The sequence below is a fragment of the Terrapene carolina genome, unplaced genomic scaffold (assembly GCF_002925995.2).
Source record: "Terrapene carolina triunguis isolate 2854851 unplaced genomic scaffold, T_m_triunguis-2.0 Scaffold238, whole genome shotgun sequence".
Lineage (NCBI taxonomy): Eukaryota > Metazoa > Chordata > Testudines > Emydidae > Terrapene > Terrapene triunguis.
In genome coordinates, this window is record NW_020664589.1 from 1,551,488 (window position 1) to 1,578,464 (window position 26,977).

Consider the following 26,977-nt stretch of genomic DNA (forward strand, 5'->3'; position numbering starts at 1 on the left):
TTTTTTTCCTTTTGTTTTTTGGTTCTTTGATGAGAAAATGCTTGCAGTTCTTACTACCGATTTGAAAATGTGTCCAGCGCCGCCTCCATTAACCCTCTACCATGAATCTCTTTTTGGCCAGAACTTGCCGGCATCCTCATGCCATTAGTTACCCATTACGTAGTCATAGAGATGCAGGTGGCAATGGTTCGCTGGCCTTCACTTGACTGGAGAGACGCTTACACTTAAGGCATCTGAGTGGGGAAAGGGCATGAGGTGGACTCGTGTTTCACAGACCGTCAGTGTGTGTGCATGGATTTACAGCCCGAGTAAGGCCCAGACAGCACATGCGTGGATGTGGAGCATGAGCTGAGCAATGTGTAGCTGAATCAACAAAGTCTCCTACATTGGTCCAGAGAGGACATGCATAGCAGATCGGGTGTTAGGACAAACCACGGTTTCCAGGTGGCAGGGGTCACATAGACTCCTTGTAGCATTCAACGACAGAGTTACATGACTGTTGGATAATAATCACCATCGTACATCAGATGACTGTCCCCGTCTTTCTCCCATCCACTCCACAGGGGAAAGTTGAGGTGTTGCCATAGCCTATTTCATGCAGCTTTCTCCATCAGGGACTATTTCAATCCTCTAGTGCTAGGATCTGGATGTGTGTGGGGGAGGGGGCAGATCTGGATGCACAGGGGTTTGTTGGGGGGTTCTGGGTGCAATGGTAATGGGACTCTGCAGGGGGGTCCAGGTGAAGGTGGTTGGAGTTCAGCGGGGGGGCATCTGGGTGTGTGAGGGGGACAGAGCTCAGCATAAGGGTCTGGGTGTGGGGGGTTCAGTGGGGTGGGGATCCAGGTGCAGCTGGTTGGGGCTTAGTGGGGTGGGGATCTGGGTGATTCGTTGGGGTGGTCCAGGTGCAGGAGAAGTGGGGCTCAGCAGGAGGGTCTGGGTTTGAGGGGGTCTGGCTGCATGGGGGTTGGGCAAATGGGAGGAGCAGCTCCCCATACAGTGATCCCTCCCCCTGCAACTGAGAAGCGATGGGTGCGGGGGAGGGGGGAGTTTGCAGAGCTTCCTTCAATCTTGGGAGAAATCTGGGGGTGGGTCTGACTTAGCCCTGGATGCTGTGCAGGGGAAGAGGAAGTCCCGTCCTCCCCAGCCCAGCCAGGACTAGCAGTTGAATCCAGCACAGGGTAGGAGCCACCAGCCGGGTCTCCCCAGTCCCACCCCCTACCCCACAGTGATTTATCGCTCTGCCAGCTGCCCTGGGCACCCAAAACATACTGCTGGGGAGGATCGCATGACTGCTCTTGTGGCTTCTCGTTGCTTCCCTGTCAGAAAGTCATTTTTCTGCAGGGAAGCAAAGAAATCTGTGGGGGGCATGAATTCTGCGCATGTGCAGTGGCGCAGAATTCCCCCAGGAGTAATAGATGAGGAAAGAATGAAAGTAGTAGGGGAAAGAATCTTAAAGGGCCCTCCATGCACATGAGTAGAGCAGCACCAGATGGCGCTGACCTGTTTTCTAAAGGGGATGTGACACTGTCTCCCCGCTCCTGTAAATGCTCCAAGTGCCTCGGTTTATTGGAAGCAGCCGGTGAAGGATCAGGTGAACGAGAGCCGCGTTGATGCAGATGTGGCTGGATGCTAATTATTCCTGCCTCTTGCCAGCGAGGTCCTCCTGTCGGCTCCGATCAGCCAAACGCTCGTGTCACTGAGCTGCCACTCTGAGCTGCAGGGCAGAGGCAACGCATCTCTGCCCCTCCCAGCACTGCCTGCCCTCCATGTCTGTCGCCCCATCCAGTACCTGCTAGGGGTTGTCAGTGTGATTAGCAAGGTGGCCAGGAGCCCAAGGGGGCTCCCCTTTAGTTTTGTTTAAACTGGATCCGATTGCGGGCCACTCTCACCATCTGAACCCAGAGCCGTGGCCTACAGCGCTCACAAGTCCTTTCAGGCACTGTCCCAACTTGAATCCAAGCAGCCGCTGTATTAAAGGGCCACTGTCCACGGCCAGAGGTTGGGTGCAAATGTCATTCTGGTGCAAGGGAGAGAATTGGCTTAATTGGCTTTACCAGACTGTATGTTGGCATCCAGGCTCATATTTCTTCAGTGCAAAGCCTTTTGGTTCAATTTAAGCATCAACCTCCCCCCTCTCCCCCACTGCAAAGTTTGCCAGGCCAAAGCATTTGAGGAGGCACGTTTGCTGCACAAATGCACAGCATGACTCTAAATACATGTGCGTTGAAAAGCATCTATAGCAATGACATCTCTTCTGCCTCCCTGGGCTGCTCACGCGAGATGCCAGACTGACTCAGGGTTCCCCGCTTATCACACACGCATGCCCCATCCAGTCTGCAGTCAGTCAAGAGCTGGGGAAGAGAAGTGCTCGGTAGAGCCAAAATATCTGTGCTGCACTGTTCAGATCCGCTTCTCGAACATTGCCCTGGGGTCTTGCTCTCTGCTTTTACAGGACGCAAACAGCAAACGCATTGTTAAAAGCGAGGAGGTTCTTCCAGCCGATCTTAAGTACCCTAGTGGGAGTTTATCATCGGGCATGCAGATTGCTGGCAGGCGGCACGGGGTTTGGTGCCACAGATAGTTCATTTCTTTCAGGGGATGGGTGTCCACGTCCTTTGTGAAGCGTGGTGCCCAGGAAGCGCGGGACCATTACGTCCATGCAGAGCGCCATTGGCAGAGTCATGGCTAGGACCCGGGTCATTTGCGGTACTGAACATCCCCATCCAGATTCCTGACCAGCATTTTCGAATAACTACAGAAGAGGTTGCTCCCAGAGACCCCAGCCCAAGTTTTTATAAGGCATGCTGGGATAGGCCGTTGGGATTTACCCAGCGCAGTGCAGATTTCCACACAGTACGGCCAGGAGTAATAAAACGCATAGGCATGGTATCTCATTGTGGAGCGCCTCGTCATTTGGACCATAACATCTGACTCCCACTGCCATGGTCTAACTGCTAGACTGGTTCTCAACCCGGGGTAGTGTACCCCTGGAGATACTCAGCACTCTTCCAGGGGGTCCATCAACTCATCTAGATATTTGCCTAGTTTTACAACAGGCAACGTGAAAAGCACTAGCGAAGTCAGAACAAACTAAAATTTCATACAGACAATGACTTGTTTATACTGCTCTATATGCTATACACTGAAATGTAAGTACAGTATTTATATTCCGATTGATTTGTTTTATAATTACAGGGTAAACATGAGAACGTCAGCAATTTTTCAGTAACCGTGTGCTTGGACACGTTTGTATTTGTTTGATTTTTGTAAGCAAGTAGTTTTTAAATGAGGTGAAACTTAGGGGTATGCAAGACAAATCAGACTCCCGAAAGGGGGACAGTAGGCTGGAAAGGTAGAGAACCACTAGACTACACAGCCTTGCAGTTAGACCACGGGCCTGTGAGTCAGGAAACCTAAATTCTGGTCCTGAGTCTGCCACAGTAGTGGTGAGACCTTGAGTAAATTATTCTGCCCCTCTCTATGCTGCAGTTTCCTCAGCAGTAAAATGGGGATAACAGCCCGAGCCTTCAAGGGGTTTAGGCACCTGCCTCCCATTGATTTCACTGCAGCGGGGCAGGGACAGAAGAGAAGAGAGGGAAGATCTCACATATAGCAGCATTTCTTCCCAAATGCTTCAGGAGTCACTTAGGCCCAGATCCTGAATTGTATTTAGGAGCCTAACTCCCATTGATGTTAATGTAGGCACCTAAATACCCTTAGGGATGTGAGTCAGTGATATTTACCTTCCTTTGTGAAATGCCTTGAGATTGCCGGATGAAAAGCTGAATAAAAGCGCCACGTATTTTAACAGTGCTGCCAACTTTCACAGTATTTGCTGTTTTACTTAAAGCCCCAGCTCCAGGAGTCATGTGATCAAATGAGACTCTCGTATTTCATGTTTGTCTTTTAAAGTAAGTTTCTAGCCAGCCTGGTTTCAGAGACAAGCTTGAAAACACAAGCCCCTAAGGCCCCAGAAACTGGAAGGCAACTAAAAAGAACCCAGAAAGCGTATGACTCTGTAAAATCGCATAATGTTTGCAGCCTGACTCATGATTTCTGAATGCTTTGGGATGGCAATGCTGTGTTATCACATACAGGGACCTATGGGTTCTTCAGGCCCCTAAGACTTTTTTTGTAGCAGATAATTTTCTTGGGATCTATGTGACGAAGGTGACACCGGGAGGGCTGCTCTCATCAGGAAGCGCTCCGGCATCTTGCCAGTCATGTTTCGCTTTCTCCAAGAGGGCAGCTCAGCCTGCCGAGCACAGGGTTGGCAGACTCAGGTGTGAAAAACAAGTCAACCCAGACGGTCGGCTTCCTTCCAGTGACGGCTTTATCTCTGGTGCTTTACAAGCAATATGGGAAGGAGTCTGGGGGGGAGAGGCCAGGGGGCTCCCTAATGCCATCTACCCCAGAAGGAAATAGAGCAGATCTGCTGGGGGGTGGGGAGGAGGGCTGCTGTCCATATTGCAGGGAGCAGGGCTAAAGCAACAGAGTGACAGGGCCTTCTTTCTCCCCCTCCCCCTCCTTTCTTGCCTTATACAAGAGAAACTCGCGGTGCTCTAGCTATGAGACGAGGGGCCGTGTCTGTGGGGCAAACCTGGTGCGAATGAGGATGAGCCAAATCGCCACGCCTCTGTCCCCTCCCTTCACCCTGCAGCGAGAGCATTCTGGAGAGCAGCCAAGCGTGGGGACCCCTGAGCCCAAATTCGGATGCAGCCCTCTGCATTAAGCAAGTGTTTTGGATACACTGTGCACCCTCCTTCCCCCACCGCTGACGTGAGCCAGAGTAGAGGGGGGTAGTAACGTGGCTTAACCCCTCCACTGAAATGAGTCGGAAGGGGCATCTCCTACTCCCTGGTGTGCGTCACAAAACCACATAAGAACATAAGTGATCTCTCTCCTGCCATCCATCTCCACCCTCTGACAAACAGAGGCTAGGGACACCATTCCTTACCCATCCTGGCTAATAGCCATTCATAGACTTAACCTCCATGACTTTATCCAGTTCTCTTTTAAACCCTGTTATAGTCCTAGCCTTCACAACCTCCTCAGGCAAGGAGTTCCACAGGTTGATTGTGCGCTGTGTGAAGAAGAACTTCCTTTTATTTGTTATAAACCTGCTGCCCATCAATTTCATTTGGTGGCCCCTAGTCCTTATATTATGGGAACAACCAGACGTAGTTGGGTAAGGTGCGCAGTCGGGAGAGTCCCCAGGGTGCATGTCAGCGCTCCCTTATTTAAAGGAAAGGACGTTCTAAAGAACAGGAGCTGCATGAGGATGGATACTACACGGCAATCCAAGCCCCATCTCCAGGAGGCAATGTACGTTTAGCCGGAGTGGGTTTGTCTGTGCCTTAGGCAGGGGCCGGGAGTCATTGTATGGGGCTGGAGTTGGGTTCCCTGTATAAATACTAGGAGGTGAGAGCGCTCAGGGGCCTGTTTCTGGTTTCCTGTACAGCAGGGTGATGTGGGAATAATTCCACTGACCTCAATGGAGTTACATGGGTGTAAAATGCGTGGCAGGATCTGGCCCCAAATGAAGCAAGCTGGTGCCCTATTTGTGAAAGCGCAGCGCTAGGATGCCCCGTAGGGGGAGCAGTAGATTAGAGGGGAGCAGTAGATTAGAGCGTAATGCGACTCTGGAAAGTGACCGGGGGGAGGGGGTTGTGCATCCACCCCCCCATAACCTTGCGCACATGTGGGGGAGGGGGTGGCTGTCTGCTTGGCCGTACATGTTGATGCTGCGGCTGTCTGCTTGGCCGTACCACGCATACAATCTTGGATGTCTTAGCCTGGTGACTGGCAAGGCCAGGGACTGAGCTGCGTGGACGCTGAATGGGTGCCATGAGGGAGAGTCAGGAGAGGTTCCTGCTGCCGTGACCAGGTCCTAGTTTCAGAGGGCAACTTGTGAAGGCTTCCCATTCCTGTTCCCTGCTCCTTCTCTTCTCTGGCCTGTTCCAGCATCTCCTGTCGCTGCGCCCAGCGAGCGACTGGCACCTCCGGCAGCCTCTTTACCCAAGGATGCCGTTCGCTCTGGCAAAAGGAACCAGCCCCACCGACACACCTTGATTTCCTCCCTTATGCAGGGATGCAGACACAGCCCGTGGCTGAAGGTTCCTCGGCCTGTCTGTATAAGTCTAGCTTCCGGTGACCTCCCTCCCTTTCTCCTCCGCGCCTCTTCTCCATCTTTCAAGGGAAGCACGTTTTCAAGTGCTGATGACTTTCCATTTGGTTCTCCTCTCCCGCCCGAGATGGCGGCAGCCGTGGTGGCGGTAGTGTCTTTCCCCGAAGGCCACCGCTGCATGTGCAGTCCTCATGCACCACACACCACCCTGGCCGCTCCATGCCCTCAACGCCGTTCTGTTGACGCGCAGTCCATGCCCCCACCACACGTTCCATGCATCATTCTGTTGCTGCACCTAGTTCTCTTGCTGAGAGGCCTCCATATATTTCTTTTTCTTTCCTTTATTGTTTTCTGCAATAGAAACACTCTTAATGCCATAGGCTTCCATTTTTGCAAGCATTTCCAATAATGTACCGGGCTGTCTATGCAAGGTAAGGCCTCAGGTATCAGAGCTGGCCTCCGCTCGCCTGGCCAAGGCAGTGACCATCGTTGGGTTGGGAGGGCAGGTTCAGTGGCAGGGGGATGCCCTCTGGGGGCGGGGAGGCGCACACATGCTGCTCACACACAATGCCTGCGCTCTGTCTCCCCCCTCACTTCTAGAGCAGTAGCGCGCATGATGCGCGCGCTACACCCGGAGCAGTCCGGCTGTGTTAGCGAACGCCCGCCAGGCCCTGTCATCCCCTCTCCCTGCTATAGACATGAGCAGTTGGGGCCACCCCTCCGGCCGTGAGGGAGCATGGGGGGCTCTGCCACCAAGCCACACGCCTCTTTCTCCGGTAGCCGAACGAGGTGTGGACATACGCTCAGCTGCGAGGGCGCACCCTACCATGCTCAGCCTGGCCGTACCAAAGCCCTCCAATGGGAATCTCATTCCCTCCCAAGCGCCCGAAACACCGACCTTAACTTTGCCTCTGGCCAACCACGTGTGCTGCCTCGGCTGTCACTATGTGGGGGGAGCAGGGCTGCCCATTTCTTAGATGGGGTGCACAGGCTGGACCGCAGCGTGAACGCTGCCGAACTGACCCTTCAGAGCGCTAACGATCTTCCCGTCCTTCCCTCTGCCTCCCACAGGGTCCACTCACATCCTCACCCCGCAGAAACTGCTGGACACGCTGAAGAAACTGAATAAAACAGATGAAGAAACCAGCAGTTAAAACAAAACAAAGTGAACGAAACGACGACGACTCCACCTTCCTGGCTTATGGCAGTCCTCCCATTGGCTGTCCCGCTAAACGTTACTTTGCTGACCCATGGCTCCACCTCCCAGCCCCAACCCCGCGCTTTCTCCCTGTTCTTGTTTCTAGAAACCTGCCCATCCCCCCTTCCCCACTTGCTCCTCATTTTTAAGCAAAAGCGTTTGTGTTGGGGAGTGGGGGGGGTGGGGAAGCAGACACAAAATGCATTGTGTTAAAAAAAAAACAACCCGAAAAGCAAAAATATTTATTCTCTATGTATGTATCCCAAAACCCCAAACCAAACGCATTTTCAAATAACCCATTTATGCATCGCTAGAGAAGAATTTTCCAAGCGTTTTTCCAGGCTGGATGGATGCACACGAATTATTTACAGCTATGTGATCTTGTACCTAACCCAGATGCAAACACAACTGCTCCGTGTAGGGATTTGCTCGAATGTGGACTTGGTAGAGTTCTTTCCGTTACTGCTGTCATTGGGGTTTTTTCTCAGCTTTTTGGGGGGGGGGAGGAGGGGTGTATGTGATTCTTAAAGGTGTAGTTATTTTGTGTTTCATGGAGGAATATGTTAAATTGGGGATTACCCATGATTCCAGCAAACCTGTCCCCAAATCTTCTGCGGCATCCTCTGCTGACAGATGTTGACCAGCCCTCCCCTCTCCCCCAGCAAGGTTCAGGTGAGCACATCTGGACAGATCAATCAGATTGCTGCTGGAGGGGTGACCTTTCGCTTTGCATGTGTAGGCGGGGCTTCTGAGACCAGCCAATCAGGACTTTGTTTGGGAGGTGGGGGTTAGAGGTGCACTGACCAATCAGCTCGTTGGTCTATCTCGTCTGGTAGGCTGACGCTGAAGGTGGCCAATGCTTGATGTTTCAGAGGAAGGGGTAAAAGCCAAACAGGGCAATGCGCTAATTGCGAGCGAGTCGGGGGCAGAGCTGGGAGAAACGGCTGAGCTCCGTTCAATGATTGGCCGGTTGTGACCAGAAACCAGCCCCCCCCCCGGCTTTAAATTGGGATCCTAGAGCTATTTTTGCAGGCAGAAAGAAGGGATATTTTAGCACTACCTCTCACCACAAAATATCGCCCACTAGAGGCAGAGCCCAAACCTGCAGGTGCCCAGACATTCTTGCTATACTATACTGCGGGCAGCTGCCCATCCACATCCTTTCTCCAATGGTTTAACCCTTTTCATACCCAGCCTCAGTTTGGCATATTCCTTAAAGAAAAAAAAAAATATATATATATAGGGACATATTTTTTTTAAACGTGTGGGGTCAAAAAAAATCTCTCTTTGCTTGCAAAAAAATTCATGAAACCAAGGCCGTTTATATCTCTGTATTGAACTTAAGTTAAAAAAATAAATAAATAAAAAAATAAGCTAGAGGCCGTCACCTCCTCGGTTTCCTCTTGAGATCCCTTCCGCGCTGGCCCTAGGAGTGCCTCCCCCGTTCGTTTCTGCTGTTGTCGTCCAGTAGTGAAATGTTCATGACTGTGGAAATCGCCCAAACTCTCCCCGTGTCCCTCTTTCGCAGCGGACTGTGTGTATATTAGTTACGGTGTCTTGTGATGTTCTTACAAGCTTGGCGTATAGTGGTTAAACTAGACCTTGTTACTTTTCTTTAAATTATTTCCTCTTCCTTCTCCCACCACCACTGCATTGCGATAGTTTAGGGGTCCGTTCCCCCCCCGCAAGGACTTGAACTCCACTCCCTCCTCCCACCCTGCCCTTCCCAAATAGATCCCTCGGTTTCATAGGCGTTTCCATTTTTTCCTTGTCTTCGCCCCTGTTCCTGGCCCAGAACATTAGATAAGGGCAAAGTCTGTAAACATTTGCACTGATATTTGTTAGTTATTCCTTGCCCCTTCCCCTCCTTTTAAATTTTTTTTTAAAATTAGCGTTGTACCTGATTCAGGATCTTGTCTGTTGGACATTTATTGCTTTTTTCTGTTACAGTTATTTATATAAACAAATAATTTATCAAAAAGGAAACATTTTAAAAGCATCTCGTCTTGGAACTTGTTTACCTAGAAACTTACTGGAATCTAAGTGTTTGAAAAGTGTTGAAGCACAAACATATATCATCTCTGTATATCTGTTCTTCTGTACGAAAGCACTCAAGTCAATAAATAAATACGCTCCCATACATGGTGCAAAAGGCTGCCTAGCGGGTCTTCTGTTGGGGGTGGGTGGGAAGGAAGGTTGGTTAGAACATTAAGAGAGGCCCCCCCCCCCCCCCCCGCCCCATGCTCAGAAACAGATCTGGTTGCAAAACAGAGGCTGGAAAATATTGCAACTTTTTTTTGGTTCATTTCCCCCCCTTTTTTTGGAGGTTGAAATTTTGATCCACTTTCATCAATTTCAATGAATCCACAGCCGATAAAAAAAATAGGTAAAAATTTCACAAATGTCATCACTCCCCCCAGACCTGAAGAAGAATCATAGAATATCAGGGTTGGAAGGGACCTCAGGAGGTCATCTAGTCCCACCCCCTGCTCAAGGCAGGACCAACACCAACTAAATCATCCCAGCCAGGGCTTTGTCAAGACGGGCCTTAAAAACCTCTAAGGAAGGAGATTCCACCACCTCCCCAGGTAACCCATTCCAGTGCTTCACCACCCTCCTAGTGAAATAGTGTTTCCTAATATCCATGTAGCACCAAAGCTTGTCTCTCTCACCAGGAGAAGTTGGTCCAATAAAATATATTACCTCACTCCCTTGTCTCTTTAATATCCTGGGACTGACACGGCTACACCAACACTGCACCCGTCAGTCCCCCCTCTCACTCCCTCACTTGCCCCAGCCCACCTCCTGCCTCCCCCTTGTCTGTGAAAGTCAAAATGTTGACAGAATAACATGGAGACTTGCAGCAGCTCTACGCTTCGCAGAATTTTCTACTGGGAGTGCAGGATTGGCCACACTGGGTAAGACCCATCACGGTTGGTACCCAGCCCCCAATCAATGCTTTAATAATAATAATAATACCTTGCTCTTTTATAGGACCTTGCCTCGATAGATCTCAAAGTGCTGCACGAGGGAGGTCAGTATCAGGTGGGGAAACGGGGACAGAGAGGGACCGTGACCTGCCAAGGTCACCCAGGAGGTCAGTGGCCAGCCGAGCCTAGAATCGATGTCCCCCAAGTCGCAGTCCTGTGCTCTAGCCACTAGGTCACACTGCCTCACCTTCCCCTAAGGACACCGAGCCTTTGTTACAGTGCTGAATGTCTGGTAGGGACTAGAGGACAAATTTCTTCCGCTCCCTGCGGACAAAGAGCAACTGACACAGAACTGCGTAGCGGCTGAGTTGTGAGGCGCCCATTTGTTGCAAGGGGGCTGGGGAGGCCTCCCGGGGGTGGGGAGTGTGGTGGTGTTTCTGCCCCCCACCCCATTCTGCTTCCCTCCCCTCAATCTCCCCTTGCAACACTCATTGTGCTCATCTGCATGTGCCCAGAGACCTCGCGCTGGTCGCCACAGAGGGGGCGGGAGTGGGCAGCCGGGAAGCTCGGAGGGGTATCTGCAGGGGTTCTGGGGCAGGGGCATGCTTGCCATAGCTGGGTGCAATGGGGTTGAGCATCTGAAGGAACAGGGCCTACAACCAGTATCGGGGTCCTTCCAACAGGGGCTGCTGGTGCTGCCACCTCCTCACTGCTGCCACTGGCCGGCTCTGAGCTAGCAGGGAGAGCCATGAAACGGAAGGCCAGGGGCCTTTGAGCTGCCCATTCAGCTGGCACCACAGTGGCACCGGTCCCCGTGGTGGCGCAATGGCCAGGTAATGGCTGCTGTGTGCCCGGGTGTGGGAGAGCAGGTGGGCAGGAGTGACAGGGGAGTGTCCAATGCCACGCCTGACACTGGGTCCAGGCCAGCACTCGGAGAGACCCTGTGCGCTGCTAGCAGGCAGCTCACACAGCGTTAGTCATTACGCACCTGATCGAGTCATTGGGAGCTTTGCTGAATTCATCAGGCTCATACCCTCTGCTCCATCCCTCACAGAAGGGACATTGCCGTAAACACGTAGCTGAAATCAGTTTCCTCATCTCAAGTAAACCACCACACCCACACTCAGGGGCACTGGGCTCCGTGCACAGGTTTGTTTGATAAAGAGCATGACAGTGTTTGCTATGGGAAAGAGTTAAAGAAACGCACCGTGTGCGAACAGATGCATGGAGTGGGGAAATGCAGAGGTCGGGGAGCGTGTCTCGGTAGCCGTTCCAGAGCTCCCCAGGGCAGATCTGTTATATGGCGAGTCCTAGCTCCCACCTGCGTGAGTGCCAGAACTCCCAGGGCCTGGTAAGTCTTAAGTCTCTGCACACGCGATCCGCTAGCTAGAGGGCTCCCCGCACCACCTTCCTGCCTGTCCCCTGTGCTGCGGTGAGGCCAGTTCATCTTATTAGAGCTGGTTGGAAAAACTGATAAAGTTTTGATTACAAAATGTAAGGCAAATTTTGCCGTTTCCCCTGCCTCCCCGTTCCATTTTCCAGCCAATCCCCTATGGTTTAACAGGCAGAAGGGCCTGGGGGATCAACACACACTGGGGTTGTGGTAGTTTCTGATCCGAGCTGAGGTCAGGATGGGCTTAGCTGTCTAATCCAAGCCCCTGGTGCTGGGGGAAGGGATCTGTGGAATTTTTCCAGCTGTACGATAGGGACTGGATACCTTGGCCACGTGCTGCAGAATTAGGCCCCTTTATCCATTTGCCAAGGTGTTCCCCTAATGTGCTGAGGAGCGGGTGTGCCCCAGGCAAGCACCCATGCAGATGAGCAGGATATTGGTCCAGACTGAGGGAATCATAGTGCAAGCAGGGCATGGCAGCTTAGCCCTCGTGCCTGCACATTTCAAGGTATTGGCAGAGCTGGTGGAAGCCTCACACCACCCTTGCAGCTATCCTAATGTACGATGAGACCAAGGGACATTGCCACCCCATGCTCTCAGCATCCATAAACCTCTGAGTGCCAGAAGCTGGGACTGGACCACAGGGGATGGATCACTCAATCATTGCCCTGTTCTGTTCATTCCCTCTGAAGCACCTGGCACCAACCAGTATTGGAAGATGGGATATTGGTCTGGATGGACCATTGGTCTGACCCAGCATGACCATTTTCAGGTTCTTCTGCTACAGCTGCATAGGGGAAACTTCCACAGCTCCTGGCTGCCCCACATTTCCAGGCATTGCTATTGTTGGGTTACAGTCAAAACACACCATATCCTGGCTCTCCTGAACATCTGCAGGTTTCTATGCCCTCAGCGACCTCTGGATAATCAGGGTGGCCTGGTGTCCTTTTCCATCCCTTTATCTCAAGGGAGCATGGTTAGTTTTGAAACAGTGGATGCCTGGAGGATGTTGGGAGCGATGGAAAAGTCTGCACCAGAGTACCTCCAATCCCATCCAGGAACCTACATACCATAGGCTTGCCTTTGCTTGCGCTGTCTCTTTAAGAGATACCAGCCTTGCAAAGGTGACTGGGTGGCTCAGATTCTGATCTCAGCAGCACCGGGGAGAATTGGAACAAATCAAGAATGGCCCCTTGGCCCGCAATCAGGAGTCGGAAGCAAAGTAGCCTTTCCACTGGTGACTCCAAACTGAAGCTAAAGCTTGGAAGAGAGGTAGCATGGTCTAGTGGGCAGGGCATGGACTGCACGCCAGATTTTTCAAAGTACTAGTGAGATTTTCAAAAACGTCTAGGCATCTACTTCCCATTGGAGTAACGTGCCTAGATGCTTTTTAAAATCCTAGTCGGTATCTATTTGCATCCTTAAGCACCTAAATACCATGAAAAAGTTGGGCCCTTAGAGTCAGGAGCTCTGGGATCTATTCTCAGTTCTGTGGCCGACTTGCTGGGTGGCCTTGGACAGTCACTTCTCCTCGCTGTGTCTCTCGTTTCCCTCCCACCCACTGTCTGTCTTAGCTATTTAGGTCTTTGAGACAGGACTGTTTCTAACTATCTGTATGTACAGCCCCAAGCACAATGGGGCCTCCCAGCCACTGTGGTAATATATAAGTAATAGCTATCTGGGAAGGCTGGGTTCCCTGAAGCTCAGGGCTGTATCCAAAACACACAAGAGAGACTTGGTTTGAAAAACAAACAAATTTATTTCATTAAAAAATAGGCAATTATTTCATTACAAAATACTGTCAAATGGCTCTGCTAGTTCATTACAAAACCGGGAGATGCTGCACATGTAACCGTCACTTCTTGTTATTGCAGTTCCTAGAATTAAATACACACACGCACACACCCGGACTTCTTGTGTTCTCCCTGCGAGGATGCATTCATCACAGTGTCCTGGTTTCAAGAGCTCGGGGGCTCTTGGCCACAGTACAACCAGCCTTGCGATAAGAAAACAAGTACATGTGCAAAATTCAAAGCTGTGTGTGCAATTCCTTTATAAGTCAATGGCATTGCACCCTTAAAAACCAGGCCTGAATTTGGTCCATCAAATGGAAGCCTCTTCGAGCAGTCTTTTTAAAAAAAAAAAAAAACAAAAAAACCCTCACACAGAACAACTTCATTCTAAGCAAAACTTTCACATTTCAATATTGCTCAGTGAGATGGGGCCTCTCTTTATCCCTCACTATATAGCCGAGGTTGTTGTCAGTGGGTTCCACTGTCTATATGGACAGAGGTTCTCACACAAACAGACTTTTAAGAAGTTAATCTTAAGAGACTGCCCCCAAAATATCCCCCACTGAACAAAGCTCAGTTCTGCCCTCCATCTTTAGTAGAAGACCAGCTCTGTTAAGCTACTCCATTTTTTGTCAGCGGTTATTTGAGATGAGTTTCACGATGCAAGCTCTGAAGCTTTATGGATCGACCACAGCTTCCCCTTGTTCCAGGGCTCTGTCTGTGATGGGACATAATTTCAGTGGCTCTGTGAGGTCCCTGAGAGTGAGACCCGATAACTTGCCTTGTGCATTAAAAACAGCCACAACCCGATTACAATAATATTAAAAAAAATGAAGCAATAAATAATTTTTTAAAATGGGGCACTTGGGGTAGGTCCTACATATAAACAAAGTCACACATGCAGGATCAATTCCAGAAACCCTTTACGTCATGATTTTTCTCAGATTCACCCTCTCCCCCAAGAATGTTCCGATTGAAGTAAATGGGAGTTTGGTCTTCAGCAGGGATTCTGAGATATGGCCTGATGACAGATGGTTTGTGTGCACAGTTACATTTGTGACATGGAGAGAGGTACAGACCCTAAGCGGAGATGGGGAAAGACGAGGTTATTACCTCACAGAGGCTAAAATGTTGACTCTTTCTGTACGCTGTAGCCCACAGGCTAACTAGTGCTTAGGAGTGCCTTAAGTTTGGGATGTTCAGCTTGAGCCAGCTGAAAGGGGGCTGATTTTTGGAGGTGCTGATAACCTGCCCTCTGACATTCAGCCGTCTTTAAAGGGTCTCAAGTTGAGCACCAAAAATCACTAGTCACTGTTGGAAATCTTGTCTGCACACAAGCCTGCACTGGTTTGACTAAAGGTGTGATTTTAAACCAAGGCAAGGGTGTGCACGTACACACACACACACACACACACACACACACACACACTTCTAATCTGGTTACAACTTATTGTGATTTACCTGGCACCTCTAATTTACCAATAAAAGCCTGGTTCAAAATCAATGAGTGTCCACATAGGGATTTAGTTTTATCTAAAAGGGGGTTCCAAAGAGGATGGAGCTCGGCTGTTCTCAGTGGTGGCAGATGACAGAACAAGGAGTAATGGTCTCAAGATGCAGTGGGGGAGGTCTAGGTTGGATATTAGGAAAAACTATTTCACTAGGAGAGTGGTGAAGCACTGGAATGGGTTACCTAGGGAGGTGGTGGGTGGGTCAGCTTTTGTGGCCTGCATCATGCGGGAGGTCAGACTAGATGATCATAATGGTCCCTTCTGACCTTAAAGTCTACGAGTCTATGAGTGGTGGAATCTCCTTCCTTAGAGGTTTTTAAGGTCAGGCTTGACAAAGCCCTGGCTGGGATAATTTAGTTGGGGATTGGTCCTGCTTTGAGCAGGGGGTTGGACTAGATGACCTCCTGAGGTCCCTTCCAACCCTGATATTCTATGATTCTATGGTGTTAAACCAGTGCAACGTCTGTGCGGACAAGCCTCAAGTGACCTTAACTCCCACGCCCAGGCTCCATCTCCTTGTGGGCTTTAGATGGCACTTGAGTGTCAGACAGTTCAGTGTTTAAAGTGATGGTCGAACTTTCCCTACACTGGTGATTTGGAAACTAGAGTAACTACCACTCTTGCTGGGAGAGTTTGAATGACCCATTCAAGAAACAGCCATCCAAGCTGGAATAAGGAAAAGGCCCTGCTAGGACAGCCTTTGAGAGTTAAATCTAGTCTGTGGACAGCCAGCTCCATTTTAAATTCGACAGCATGACGTACCATAGGGAGCAATGTCGGGATGTACCTTCTCTTCAAAGTTTTCCTCCTCTGTCCAAGCACGTGCTTTGATCCATGCTACCTTGCAATAGGATACAGCCTCAACAGTACCTGTGCTATATTCTCCTTCTGCAAAGCCGTGATCAAGTCCTATTATCAGATCAGCAACTGGCTGCTACTGCACTGTAGAGGGAGCCTGTTCCTACCTTTACCAAGGAGGCTTGATTGGTTGGGTGACCCTCTGACCCCAGCCCATATGCACCATTTGCACAGACAAGGACCATTATAGGCTGGAGAGGAATTTGCTCACTACCCCTCGCAGATTTAAAAGCACACACACACTGGGAACAGTTTTAAAAAAACAATAAATTACATGTATAAAGTGAAATGCCCTAAGGATTATGTTGAAAAAATAATTATTTTATATATGTGTATATACACACACACACACACACACACACACACACACACAACCAAAACCTGAAGAGAGAGTGCTTTAGCCACTCATCAGCTACCACAATGAGAAATGTTCCATTAAAAATATCAACATGCAAACAGGCGCTTCTTTAAGGGGATCAAACAGCTTGATAGAAGCCAAACCCTAAATCTAAGTTGGCAGAAAGGTCTGTGGTTTTAAAGGGACAGTGTCCAATTTTGGCTCAAACTTTTTTTTTTGTAAGAGGGGATTTACAAACCTAGATGACAATCCTGAAATCAGATGATAGTTAGATAGAGAGATGGTTATTATGGGAATGGACGGACAGACTGATGGACAGAAAGACAGACTCCTACACCCATGCAAAAACCTTACTGATGTCAATAGAGTGGCTGAAATTTTTTCATCTGAATTTTTATTCCAATGAAAAAATCACCTTCCCCCACTCCCCCCCCAAAAACTGAACATTTTTGCAGATATGTGGTGGTTGTAATTTTCCAACTTTTGAACAAGATTTTTTTTTGGCTTAAAAATTTTCAATTATTGATCCCTCTAGCGCTTGCTTTCTTTTTTCCTTCCTCCTCTGCCTCTTCAGTGGCAACACAGAAAGAAGGAGAAAGAAAGAGGGAAGAACCAAAACCGGAAAGATTTCCGGCTGTAGATTTTTTTCCAGTGAAAAGTGGGAAAATGTTAACATTTTTCACTAAAAAATGTCGAGAAAATGACACGTACTTACATATTTTTGCGTGACACGTACTTACATATTTTTCTACCAGCTCTTGTCAAGGGGGGGGAGGGAGGAGGGGGCTGCACCCTAGTGGATCTGATTGCAGGTTCGGGTGTTCATCTCCATAGAAATGGTTGTGAGAGTTCAAAATAAGTGCCAATGAAAACAAGGTTAAAACAAAAACTAACGCCGCATTGGCCAGCTCCCGGACCAGCAGCATTGGGCTAGCCCAGGAGAATCAGTGCGGGGACCTAACCGCGTGGCTGACCTTCAAGAGGTGCTGAGCTCCTGTGGCTTCTCTCAAATTCAAGGAGAAGCAAGAGAGTGCTCGATGCCTCTCAGGATCAGGCCTTAGAAACAGAAAAGGAAACTGACCGTTTGTGCTTCCTCTGCCCTCCCAGCAAAGCCAGAAATGGCAGACAGGGAGGAGAGATGATAGAGAAAGAGAAAGAGGAGAAGGTGAACAAGCCTCTTGAATCCCCAGCCAAGCTGAGTTCCAGACTGCGGAAGCAAAGCCCTTTTGATTCTCCCGTCCCCTCCGATGCCAACATAACACCAGCAACAACAGCCAGAAAAAACAATAAAATTCCACATAAACACCTGATCCTCCTCTATTCCCCTTTGCGATGAACGTATTAAAATAGAGACCTGTACCCTGTCCGTGGCACAAGCACTCTGAGGTAACCTTTGCTGCAAAGGAAGCTCCACCCTTATTCTGATAGGGCCTACACAAAACAAGAGCGACGCTAGAAAAGACTCGGCTTGTAAACCGAGCTTGTCCCAGCTAGGCTGTGCCACAGCAGTCCTATGACGTGGTGTATTGGGACAGAGCCACAGGGAAATGGATTGATTTAGCAACGCAAGGTGGGGTAAGGCCCAAGTGGGAATTTCTGCAAGGGCTAGGGGAGGGAACTCACAGTGCGATGGTAAGCCATTGGCCGGGGTCCATCTCCAAGCTGGCCAATGGGGAGAAGGAGAAGGGGAGTTAAAACGTTACTTAAAAGTAGAGCGCTCTCTAGGGACGAGGCCGGGGGGATTCTAAAGTGCGAGTCTCAGGCCCCTGGGAGGCCAGGGCAGCTGCCTAGTCACGTGTCCCGAGGTTTTCTCTGTCTTCCTTCATCTTCAAATTTGATCCTTTAAGAAAACCAACAACCACCGAAAGCTACTGGCCAAGCGGAGAGGGGCAGGTGAGATCCCCAGTGCAACCGCAGCTCTGGTCCTGCTGAGCAAAGAGGCTTGAGGCTTAAGGCAACTGTAACATGCGGGCTGAGGGGGCTCTGGAGAAGGGTGGAGAGACTCTGCAGGTTTAGCTTCCAACGCGGATCCCGCGTGGAGACTCCAGTGTGTCACAGGCTCCTCAGGCGCCGGCGGACGGCTCTGCAGCCCCACGGGAAGGAGGGGGAAGCTGAGGGACAGTCTAGTCATTCTTTGGCAAATCAGTTCCCCAGATGTTTGCTGGGGGGCTTATCTCCAGATGTTTGGAGAGGCTCAGCCTGCCGGCTCAAACTGTCCCCGCCAGGCCCCAGAGGAAGCCGCCCCCAGGTTCTGTCAGAAGAGGCAGGATCCCCTCAGGCGCCTGGCCTTGCTCAGTTCAGAGGTCAGCGACCTGTTCATTTGCTTGGTGGTGAGCTTCATGCTCTTGGCGGCTTCCACGGCCTGGCTCAGGGACCAGTTGAGGTCCTCCAGGTCGTCGAAGTCAAGCATCAGGGAGTGGTGGTGACCATGGGCTTGCTGCCGGGTGGCCCAGGGCTTCAGCTCCGCCACTCTGTACGGGCTGGAGTAATGGGCAGGCAGGCCATCTGGGCCAGGGACTGAGGTAGGTGGTGGTGGAGAACAGTAGCTGGAAAAAAACAACAACAAAGACTAAATACAGTGTGCTGAGGGAGGAACAAGCAAACCTAGATCATCCCTGACAGGCGTTTGTCCAACCTGTTCTCCAAACCCTGGAGGTTCCATAACCTGTTCCAGAGCTGAACTACCCTCAGAGTTAGAAAGTTTTGCCTAATATCTAACCTGAATCTTCCATGCTGGAAACTAAGCTGATTACTTGTTGTCCTACCCTCAGTGGACCTGGAGAACAATTGATCACTGTCCTTTTTATAACAACTTTTTCCATATTGGAAGGCTTATGCCCCCCTCAACCTTCTCTTCTCTAGACTTAACGTGCCCCCTTTTGTATCCTTTCCTCAGAGGTCAGGTTTTCCAAACCTATCACTTCTGTTCTCTCTCCAGTGTGTCCACATCTTTCTTAGAGTGTGGTGCCCAAAACGGGACACACCGCTCCAGATGAAGCTCCTAAGTGCCTAAATCACTTAGGCTTGGCAACGCTGCGTGGAGCAATACCTAAATAGCTTTAAAAATCTGGGCCTAAGTGATTTGACCAAGGTCACGCAGGATATCTGTGGAAGAGCAGGGAACCAAAACCATTCTCCCAAGTCCCAACTTAGCGCCCTAACCGCTGGACTATCTTTCCCCTCCACAGGCCCTAGAGATCCTAGGCTGCCTCCCACAATCCCAGAAGGAAACTCTGAACACCCCTCCCCATGGTAACCCCAACCAACGTGGCATGGGCCGCTCTTACAGCACAGAGGGCGAGTAAGGCACCAGGGGCACTGTTGGGATGTAGTTGACAGCTGTGCCAGGGGGTGGGGCCGGCAGGTACCAGAGGCCAGGCTGCTGCGGCTTCTCGGGTTTGTGACGGAGGTCGGAGCCTTGAGGTGCGCTCTCTGTGCCGCGGCCTGTCGCTGTGGAGAAGAACGACACACGGTAAGAGACACCCTGGTATTCGGCATGAATGGACAGGAAACCCACGAGGCTACTTCCATCCCTGGTGCTACGCTACTGACTCCAGGGGCGAGTCTGGCCTGAGGACAAAGAGAGGGCAGGGGATGCACCCCTCAATCTACTGGAATAACTCCCTGGGATGAATCACACCTGCAAGCCGCTGTGCTGGAAAACCCTGCCCTGGGATCTGCAACTGCAGCAAGTGTCAGGCCCTCCACTGTCAGTGCTCCAGTCCTTACGCGGACTCCTCTGAGCTCTCCCAGACAGCACTCCATTCCCTCCCAGCCACTGCTGGGACTGCAGCAGCTGTGAGATACAGCCAGCGTGCCACTACTATTACCTACAGCGACTCCTACTGGCAGAGGCTGGCGCTGCAGCAGCTGTGAGCCATAGCCAGCACGCCAATTTCATTACCTATAGCAACTCCAGCTGGCTGAAGCTGGAACTAGCACTAGCGTGGCTGGGAGCTTCTCTACTGCTATCCTCTGCAGACACTCCTTTTTGGAACGGCAGAGTTTTGAATTCAGCTTTCAGTGTGGCCTTGGCCAGTATGTCCCTCTGCTAGATGGGAACCATTCACCAGGGTCACTCCTCATGCAGAGCAGCTCTTCATAGAACAGAAACATTCAAACAGAGCAAACTGGTCACCCACCATGTGCTGCTTTGTCCCTGGTTTTAGAAACAGGGGTGCTCCTGGTCCCGTTGCAGGTGGGACAGTGCGTCTTCCTTGGAGTGCTATGCTGAGCGGGTCTCATGGTGTCCCCAGATGATGCATTGCCTAAAAAACACAGAGGACAAACAGTGAGTAAAGTAACTCCACAAAGATCTAAACGCCAAACGGCAGTAAAAGTACATAGGAGGTTTCAGGCTGTTTGGATTAAGGCAATTTGCAGAAAGTAAAAACTTTAAAAAAAAAAAAAAAGTTGATTGCAAAGAATGCTGGGTCACAACATGCAAATGGAACCGTACCCCTTTAGCTCAGCTGTGGGGTCCTATCAGCGACAGGACTGCGCCCTCAGCAGCTGCAGGGAAACAGCCTCGGATGTGCAAAAATTCAGGCAAAGCACCTGAGGGGATCACAGCTTGCATGCAATGTATTCAAAATGCTGGGTGCTAAATGCAAGTTAATCTTTAGCCAAGTTAAATGGTTTAATACAGGCGGCTGCTAGTCCAGAAAGCCGGGGGGAGGGATAGCTCAGTGGTTTGAGCACTGGCCTGCTAAACCCAGGGTTGTGAGTTCAATCCTTGAGGGGGCCATTTAGGGATCTGGGGCAAAAATCTGTCTGGGGATTGGTCCTGCTTTGAGCAGGGGGTTGGACTAGATGACCTCCTGAGGTCCCTTCCAACCCTAATAGTCTATGATTCTATGATTTCTTTATGGGCCGGCTGTTGCTAGCATTGGGAAACAAGACGAACAAAGCAGGTTATAACACAGAGCTTGCGAACGATAACAACTGGCTTTAGCACAATGGGAAAACTGCAAGATTGCAACAAAGGCCAGAAAAATCCAAGGATTACGGCTGATCTGACAGCCTCATCTTGACTAGGGTGACCAGATGTCCCGTTTTTAAAGGCACAGTCCCGTTTTTGGGGACTTTTTCTTATATAGGCGCCTATTACTCCCCACCCCCGTCCCGTTTTTTCACAGGGGCTATCTGGTCACCCTAATCTTGGCAATGTCACCCATCCTGTCGATTATGTGGGGTGCTTCCGTAATAATGAACAACATCCACAGGGTCACATGTAAGGAGAGAGCAAGCGACATATGTGCAACTGGGCTGAGTTAACAGTCCAGCAGTGTAGGATGCCACATGCTTTGATCTGTACTAGCCTGCTCTCTTGTGGTAGGGATACAGCCTACCCAATATCTGCAAATCTCACGGTCAGAGTGGCTACTGGCCAGTCCTGCTTCTGCACAATCAGCAGAGGGAGCCGGCTCCTACCTTTTCCAATACGAAGGAGGTCCCTCCACCCCGGGGTTGGCTCTGAGTCCCTCTCACCACTCTCAGAGCGCATTCCACCCAAAACACATCTGCATGATCTCTGCAGCTCTCTCATCGGGGTGGTGTGAGGCTTCGTTATTTCATTGGTTCAGGCCTTAAGTAACTAATGGTTTCGTTAGTGGGTATTTGCGAAGCCCTCAGAAATCTCAGGGAGCAGACACTAATGAAGTGCAAAATCTTGTTATTTTACAGGTTGTAAATACTAAGCAAAGCAGCTCTGAGGTGTGATTCCTTGGGGTCTGGCCCAAGATGAGCGGATGGGATATTTACCAGCTTGTGTCCTGGTCCCTTGGCAATGGAGGCAGGAAGTGGGGCCCGTGTCTTCCCTCCGTTCTGGGGACACAGGGGCCGATAAGTGGTAGCGCGTCCCTGCAGAATGCAACAAGAGCTGGCTCAGCACCCTTCGCGGAGGGCACCCAGCTGGGAAGGGGGAGAGGGGGACTGAGCGGTGGCGCTCACATGGCTGGGAGAGGAAGCTCCCTCCTGCCTGGTAAGCACAACATCAAGTCAGCGTGTGCATGGGGCAGAGAGCGGAGATCCAGTTTAAGAACACAGGGTGGCCCATGTTGTTACCAAGGCCGAGCAGGGCCTCGTTCGTGCTCACCCACCTGTGTAATGGCCCTTGAATGTCAGTGGCCTCGGAGAGCTCTGCCTGGAGGAGAAGCTTGTCCTGGGCTTCCCATCCCGAGCCCGCGGCGGGGGGCAGTCTGACTCCGACGCTGCAGAACCCCGAGAACACCCGATTAGACGGTCAGTCACGTCTGCTAGACACCTCCCTAGTGCGTTTCTAACCAGCGAGTGCATTGCCCTGCGTGCTGGGGGTGCTGCTCCGTGCGCCTGTTCTCTAGGCACTATGGGATAGCTGACTCTCTGTTGTATCAAGCAGGCAAGGTACTAACAAGCTTCAACAGGACTTTATTTTTACAGTGGAAACCTCTTTTCCAAGCTGCTGCTGCACACTCTGTAACCCTCACTCAGCCTCCTCCACTCCTCCCCCCTGTTGTATCATCCTTTCAGACTCCCAACAGCCAGTGCTCCCAGTTCTAATAATACAAGCAGCATCTAAACACCACACTCTCCCAGCATGCACTGGTACAAGAGCTATTAGGGGGCGGGGTAGGTGTGGTGCCGTGGTGCAAACCCGACTCAAGCGTGTGTTGTCAACACCAGGTCAGAGGAGGGAGTCGCAGGCGGGTCGCGCAACCACAGTTGCGCTTGTAGCAACCACCGGCCCTCGTGTGAATGAAACACCACAGGATCTAGGGTAACGACCGTGAAGAGCTGGGCACAAGTTTGGATCCAGGTCCAGACTCCAGCTTTCCGAAAGGTCAGGAGGGCTGGATCTGGGCATGAGCCTGCCTGTCACGAACGTTCCCAGGGTGCTGGTATCAGTGCCCACTTGTGTGCACCACAGAGTGCCCGTTCTCACCTCCTGCACGCATAGGAAGGGCGCCTGAAAATCCCTTTTAGGAGGGGGAATTCAAAGAAGGAAAAGCAGATCCTGGTGCCTCTGCAGTCTGCTGCCCCCGAGTAATTGCTCCTGGATCTGGGTTGATCCCAGAGGGGGTAGGTTCCAACGGGTCTACTTACTGAGGTCCCGTTCAGGCCCATCCCGAGGGAGCGATGCCGACCTCACCCGCCTCGCTGGCTTGATCACTGGAGCCGGCTCCCCAAACTCGCCTGGGCTCCTTTCCGCGGATTCGCTGGGAAAGGGACAGACACAGAGTGAAGTTGAGGGCTCAGCACCCCGGTTCTGGGTGCAGGGGGTTTTAACCACCCCCTCCACCCGGCCCTGCGGGGGCTCTGCTTGCACCGAGTGACAGTCACCGCCTCTGCCTTGAAGCATGGAGAGGACGAGCTGCCATGTGCTTAGCAGCCTGCAGACGGGGTCCGTGGGGAGACTGGCAGGACTGCTGGGGGGACTCAGGGCACTAACGCAATCATCTGTCACCCTCTGCGGCTCTGGCTGTCCGTGTGGCTCTGCACATGGGTGAAATGAGCCTGGCCCAATCCTAGGATCCAGGGGAAGCTTGTCAGTCTCCCAGAAAGCTGCATGGGAAAAGGCCCACACCCCACCTGGCCCCCGTCAGAGCTACTGGCCCTTCACCGTGCGATAAAGGGCCCGATTCGGTCAGCATTACACGAGCCTAATTCCCACTAGCTTCGACAGGAGCTATACGGCCCCCGCGTCCCCAAAAGCGCCAGCCGAGGCTGGGACCCCCCCCTGTGCTGTCTCACACCTGGCGTTCCCTACTCCCCACTTCCACCTGCCTGGCACTACTTCCTCTCCAACCTGTCACACCCCCTCACCACTGCTGGAGCAAGAGCCTTCTCCTCACTCAGCTCCCACCGGCTGGAACAGCCTCCCTGTAACCTTTGCAAGTCTCAGCAGAAAACAGGTCAGTTCCACCGGGGGGCAGAAATCTCCCTGGGCACCGGAGAGAACCGGAGAAGGAGGCGGCTGTCGGCCAGCCTATGTCACTGAACTCCCGCTGGCAGAGTTTGCAGGAAAGGCACAATAGGCAACAAGGCCACGTTATGCCGCACACTGGCACCTACCCAAAGGGGCCTGAGTTCTGGACTGAGGGGCCGTTCACCATGGGCTGCTTCCTGCTCCTAGCGGTGCGCGGGGATGACTTTCCCTCTGGGTAGCTGCGGGATCGGTGCAAACTCTCCTCCAGCCGCTGCCGAAGCCGCGAGACCTCGTCCTGCAGAGCCCGGATGGCCTGGCTGGGATGGGAAGGGGAAAAAAGGATTAATAAGTGCAGGTTACAAGAAAAATGTCCGATCCAGAAGGAAAATGGGGAACACTCCATTCTCTTCGCCTGTCTGAAATCACATGGCCAGTCCCATCTCTGCTCCTCAGACTCTTGCAGAAGGGACACCATGGCTCATGCCCCTGGAGACTCGAGAGTTAAAAGTAACCACGTCTATAGGCATGTCTACCAAGAGGTGTGACTGCAGCGCGTAGACACACCGAAGCTAGCTTTAATCTAGATCAAAGCTAGCTTGAGTAACAATAGCAGTGAAGCAGTGGCAGCATGGACTAGCCCCACCCACCCAGGACCTGGGGTAAATACTCAAGCAGTTGACATGGCTTCACAGCTATTGGCATCTAAGCTAGCTGGTGCCCCTGTAAAATGCCACAGATGGTACTGGACATGGCGAATGCAGGCTGCAATCAAATAAACCGGCAGCCAGTTACAGCCTAGAGGGGCACGGGATTGCCCTTCCAAAGGAACTCTGGAAAGGTGGAGAAACCACGAGGGGTCAACAGCATTTGCTAAGAGACGGAACTCCGAACTTAAACCTGCACCAGTACGCGCATGGCTCGCGTGGATGAGAGAGTGGGACAGGAACTGCGCACACGTTTTCCACTAGAATCTAATCCCAGTGCAGCTTGAGTCAGCAACGCAACTCCGATCCGAAGCGCTGGACCAGCCTGTGCTAGGGGACGTGCACGTTGACCCAGTCATGGAGATCAACCACGCTCTTCTCAGGTCCGTGGAGAAGTTTTGCTACCTAAGGAGTACGCTGTCACAGAATGCCATAATTGGGCGTGGGATTCCCCATCGCACAGCCCACGCCTGTTCTGCATTGGGAATGCCGTCACACTGCCTCGGTCAAGGGAAGCACCAAGCTAAATAGCTATCGGGCAGTCATGCTTACGATGCTTACCCAAGGCCAGATTTTATAGCCAGCTGAAGCAAAGCACTGTTCTCCTGGTGACCAGTACAAACGATATAAAGACACACTGAAGTCAAACTTGGAAGCCTGTCAGGTTGACCCCAGCCGCTGGAAAGCAACAGCCCACAGCAGAGGAAGGTGGCAGCAGATTTGTCCTGTCACTGTTAACTGTTGTGAAGCAAGATGCAGCCTGCAATGGTCATGGACAATCTTGTCTGTCCCACATGTAACCGTGTTTGTGGTTCTCGCATTGGTCTGACCTCGCGTATCCGTAGTCACCTTTAGTGTTGACTGAATCCTCATATGTCAACATTGACGTGAGACTCCATCGGCAGCAGACGTACCCTAGAAGGTACTTTCAGGATGCACCAACAGCGGCAGCACCCAAGTTGTCTCCCTTCAAAGGCTTCTGCTGTCTGACTACAGGGCAAGCTAACGGTGCCACAGCTACGTGACCCAGCGTGGCGGCCCAATCCCAATGAGCCCCGTCTTCCACGTCAGAGGCTCCCAAGGCATTTCACAGTCTAAAATGGATATGCAGGAGTCACTGACGTGCAGCCATCCCTGGTGCAGGACAAGACATGAGGAAGACTCCTGTATTCAACTGAGACCATGGGGGGAATTTATAGAAGCAGAAGGTACTTGGCTACTCTGGAAACAGGCCAGGAGATGGGTTAACGCACCTCCTCCTGTGGAAAGAGCCATGGGGCCTAATTGTTTAGAGGTGCTAAGCACCCACAACCCCAGCTGAAGTTAACTGGAGCTCTGGGAGCTCAATCGCCTCCGGCAATTAGGCCCCGTGGAAGCTGCAATGACCACGAATGGTCAGGAGAAGGACGTGGTGAGTCTCGGGGAAGCAGCATCCATCTCACACTGACCCCCGTCAGCAGGAGGGAGCGAACACCCGTGAAGAGTGAGCACTGGAGATGGGCAGGACATTTTCGATGCAAGGACATTTTGCCAAAATGTGCTGCTTCATCGAAGCCGAAATGTTTTGTGGCAACGGATCGGTTATGACGACGTTTCTGTCGGAAAACGAGAGAGGTGGACTCTCTCCGGGGCTGGCCTTAGAGATGGGTGACCAGGGTAGCTGCTCTGAGTGCCAACGTTCAGGGACACCAAATCCCTGGGGTTTTTTTCCCAGTTGTTTAGCTTAGGCCTTTTGAGTGGGGGAGGACCAAAACCAGCTTCCACCAAAGCACCCAGGGCCGTCCCTGACTCTCTCATGTGCCATGCGCTGATAGTGGGTTTTGGTGCCTGCTTTTGGGTTGAAACCTGAGCTTTTCGAGGGTGTGTGATGGGGTGGGGAGAGGGTGCTTGGTGGTTAGGGCACTGGCTTGGGAGGTGGGAAATCCAGGATGATCTGGGACAAACAACTCTACTTTGAATCAGCCAGAGCAGGGACTTGAACACAGGTCTTCCAGGCCTGCGGCCTGGCCACCAGGCTACCATCCCCCCTTCCCTGCCTTGACTCACCCCACCCCCCGTCAGCCCAGCCCAGCGCTCAGGTTTCAATCCCAAACCAGGCACTTGGACACAATTCTGTTTTCGCAAAAATGTTTGCGAGGTTTGGGGTTCATTCCACTGGGGAACAAAAACAAACGTGCAAACCCTGACTGTTGCCAAGGC

The 26,977-nt window shown here is 51.5% G+C and overlaps 2 protein-coding genes across 3 annotated transcripts in view; one reads left to right on the top strand and one right to left on the bottom strand.

Annotated features, from left to right (window-relative positions):
* The window catches only part of STXBP1 (syntaxin binding protein 1), a 67,865-nt gene extending 58,400 nt beyond the window's left edge, over positions 1-9,465 (top strand). The window contains exon 19 of one of the 2 annotated variants that reach the window (XM_026657255.1): positions 7,199-9,465. In XM_026657255.1, coding sequence (XP_026513040.1) covers positions 7,199-7,281 — 83 coding nt within the window. In that variant the 3' untranslated portion in view covers positions 7,282-9,465. The remainder of the gene's footprint in view (positions 1-7,198) is intronic. The other variant, XM_026657254.1, reaches the window with a different exon arrangement.
* Positions 9,466-16,230: 6,765 nt separating this feature from the next.
* The window catches only part of AKNA (AT-hook transcription factor), a 47,743-nt gene continuing 36,996 nt past the window's right edge, over positions 16,231-26,977 (bottom strand). The window contains exons 15-21 of the mRNA XM_026657355.2: positions 24,221-24,391; positions 23,252-23,364; positions 22,270-22,380; positions 21,932-22,030; positions 20,311-20,436; positions 19,456-19,618; positions 16,231-18,714 (exon numbers count right to left, since the gene is read on the bottom strand). Coding sequence (XP_026513140.1) covers positions 18,423-18,714; positions 19,456-19,618; positions 20,311-20,436; positions 21,932-22,030; positions 22,270-22,380; positions 23,252-23,364; positions 24,221-24,391 — 1,075 coding nt within the window. The 3' untranslated portion in view covers positions 16,231-18,422. The remainder of the gene's footprint in view (positions 18,715-19,455; positions 19,619-20,310; positions 20,437-21,931; positions 22,031-22,269; positions 22,381-23,251; positions 23,365-24,220; positions 24,392-26,977) is intronic.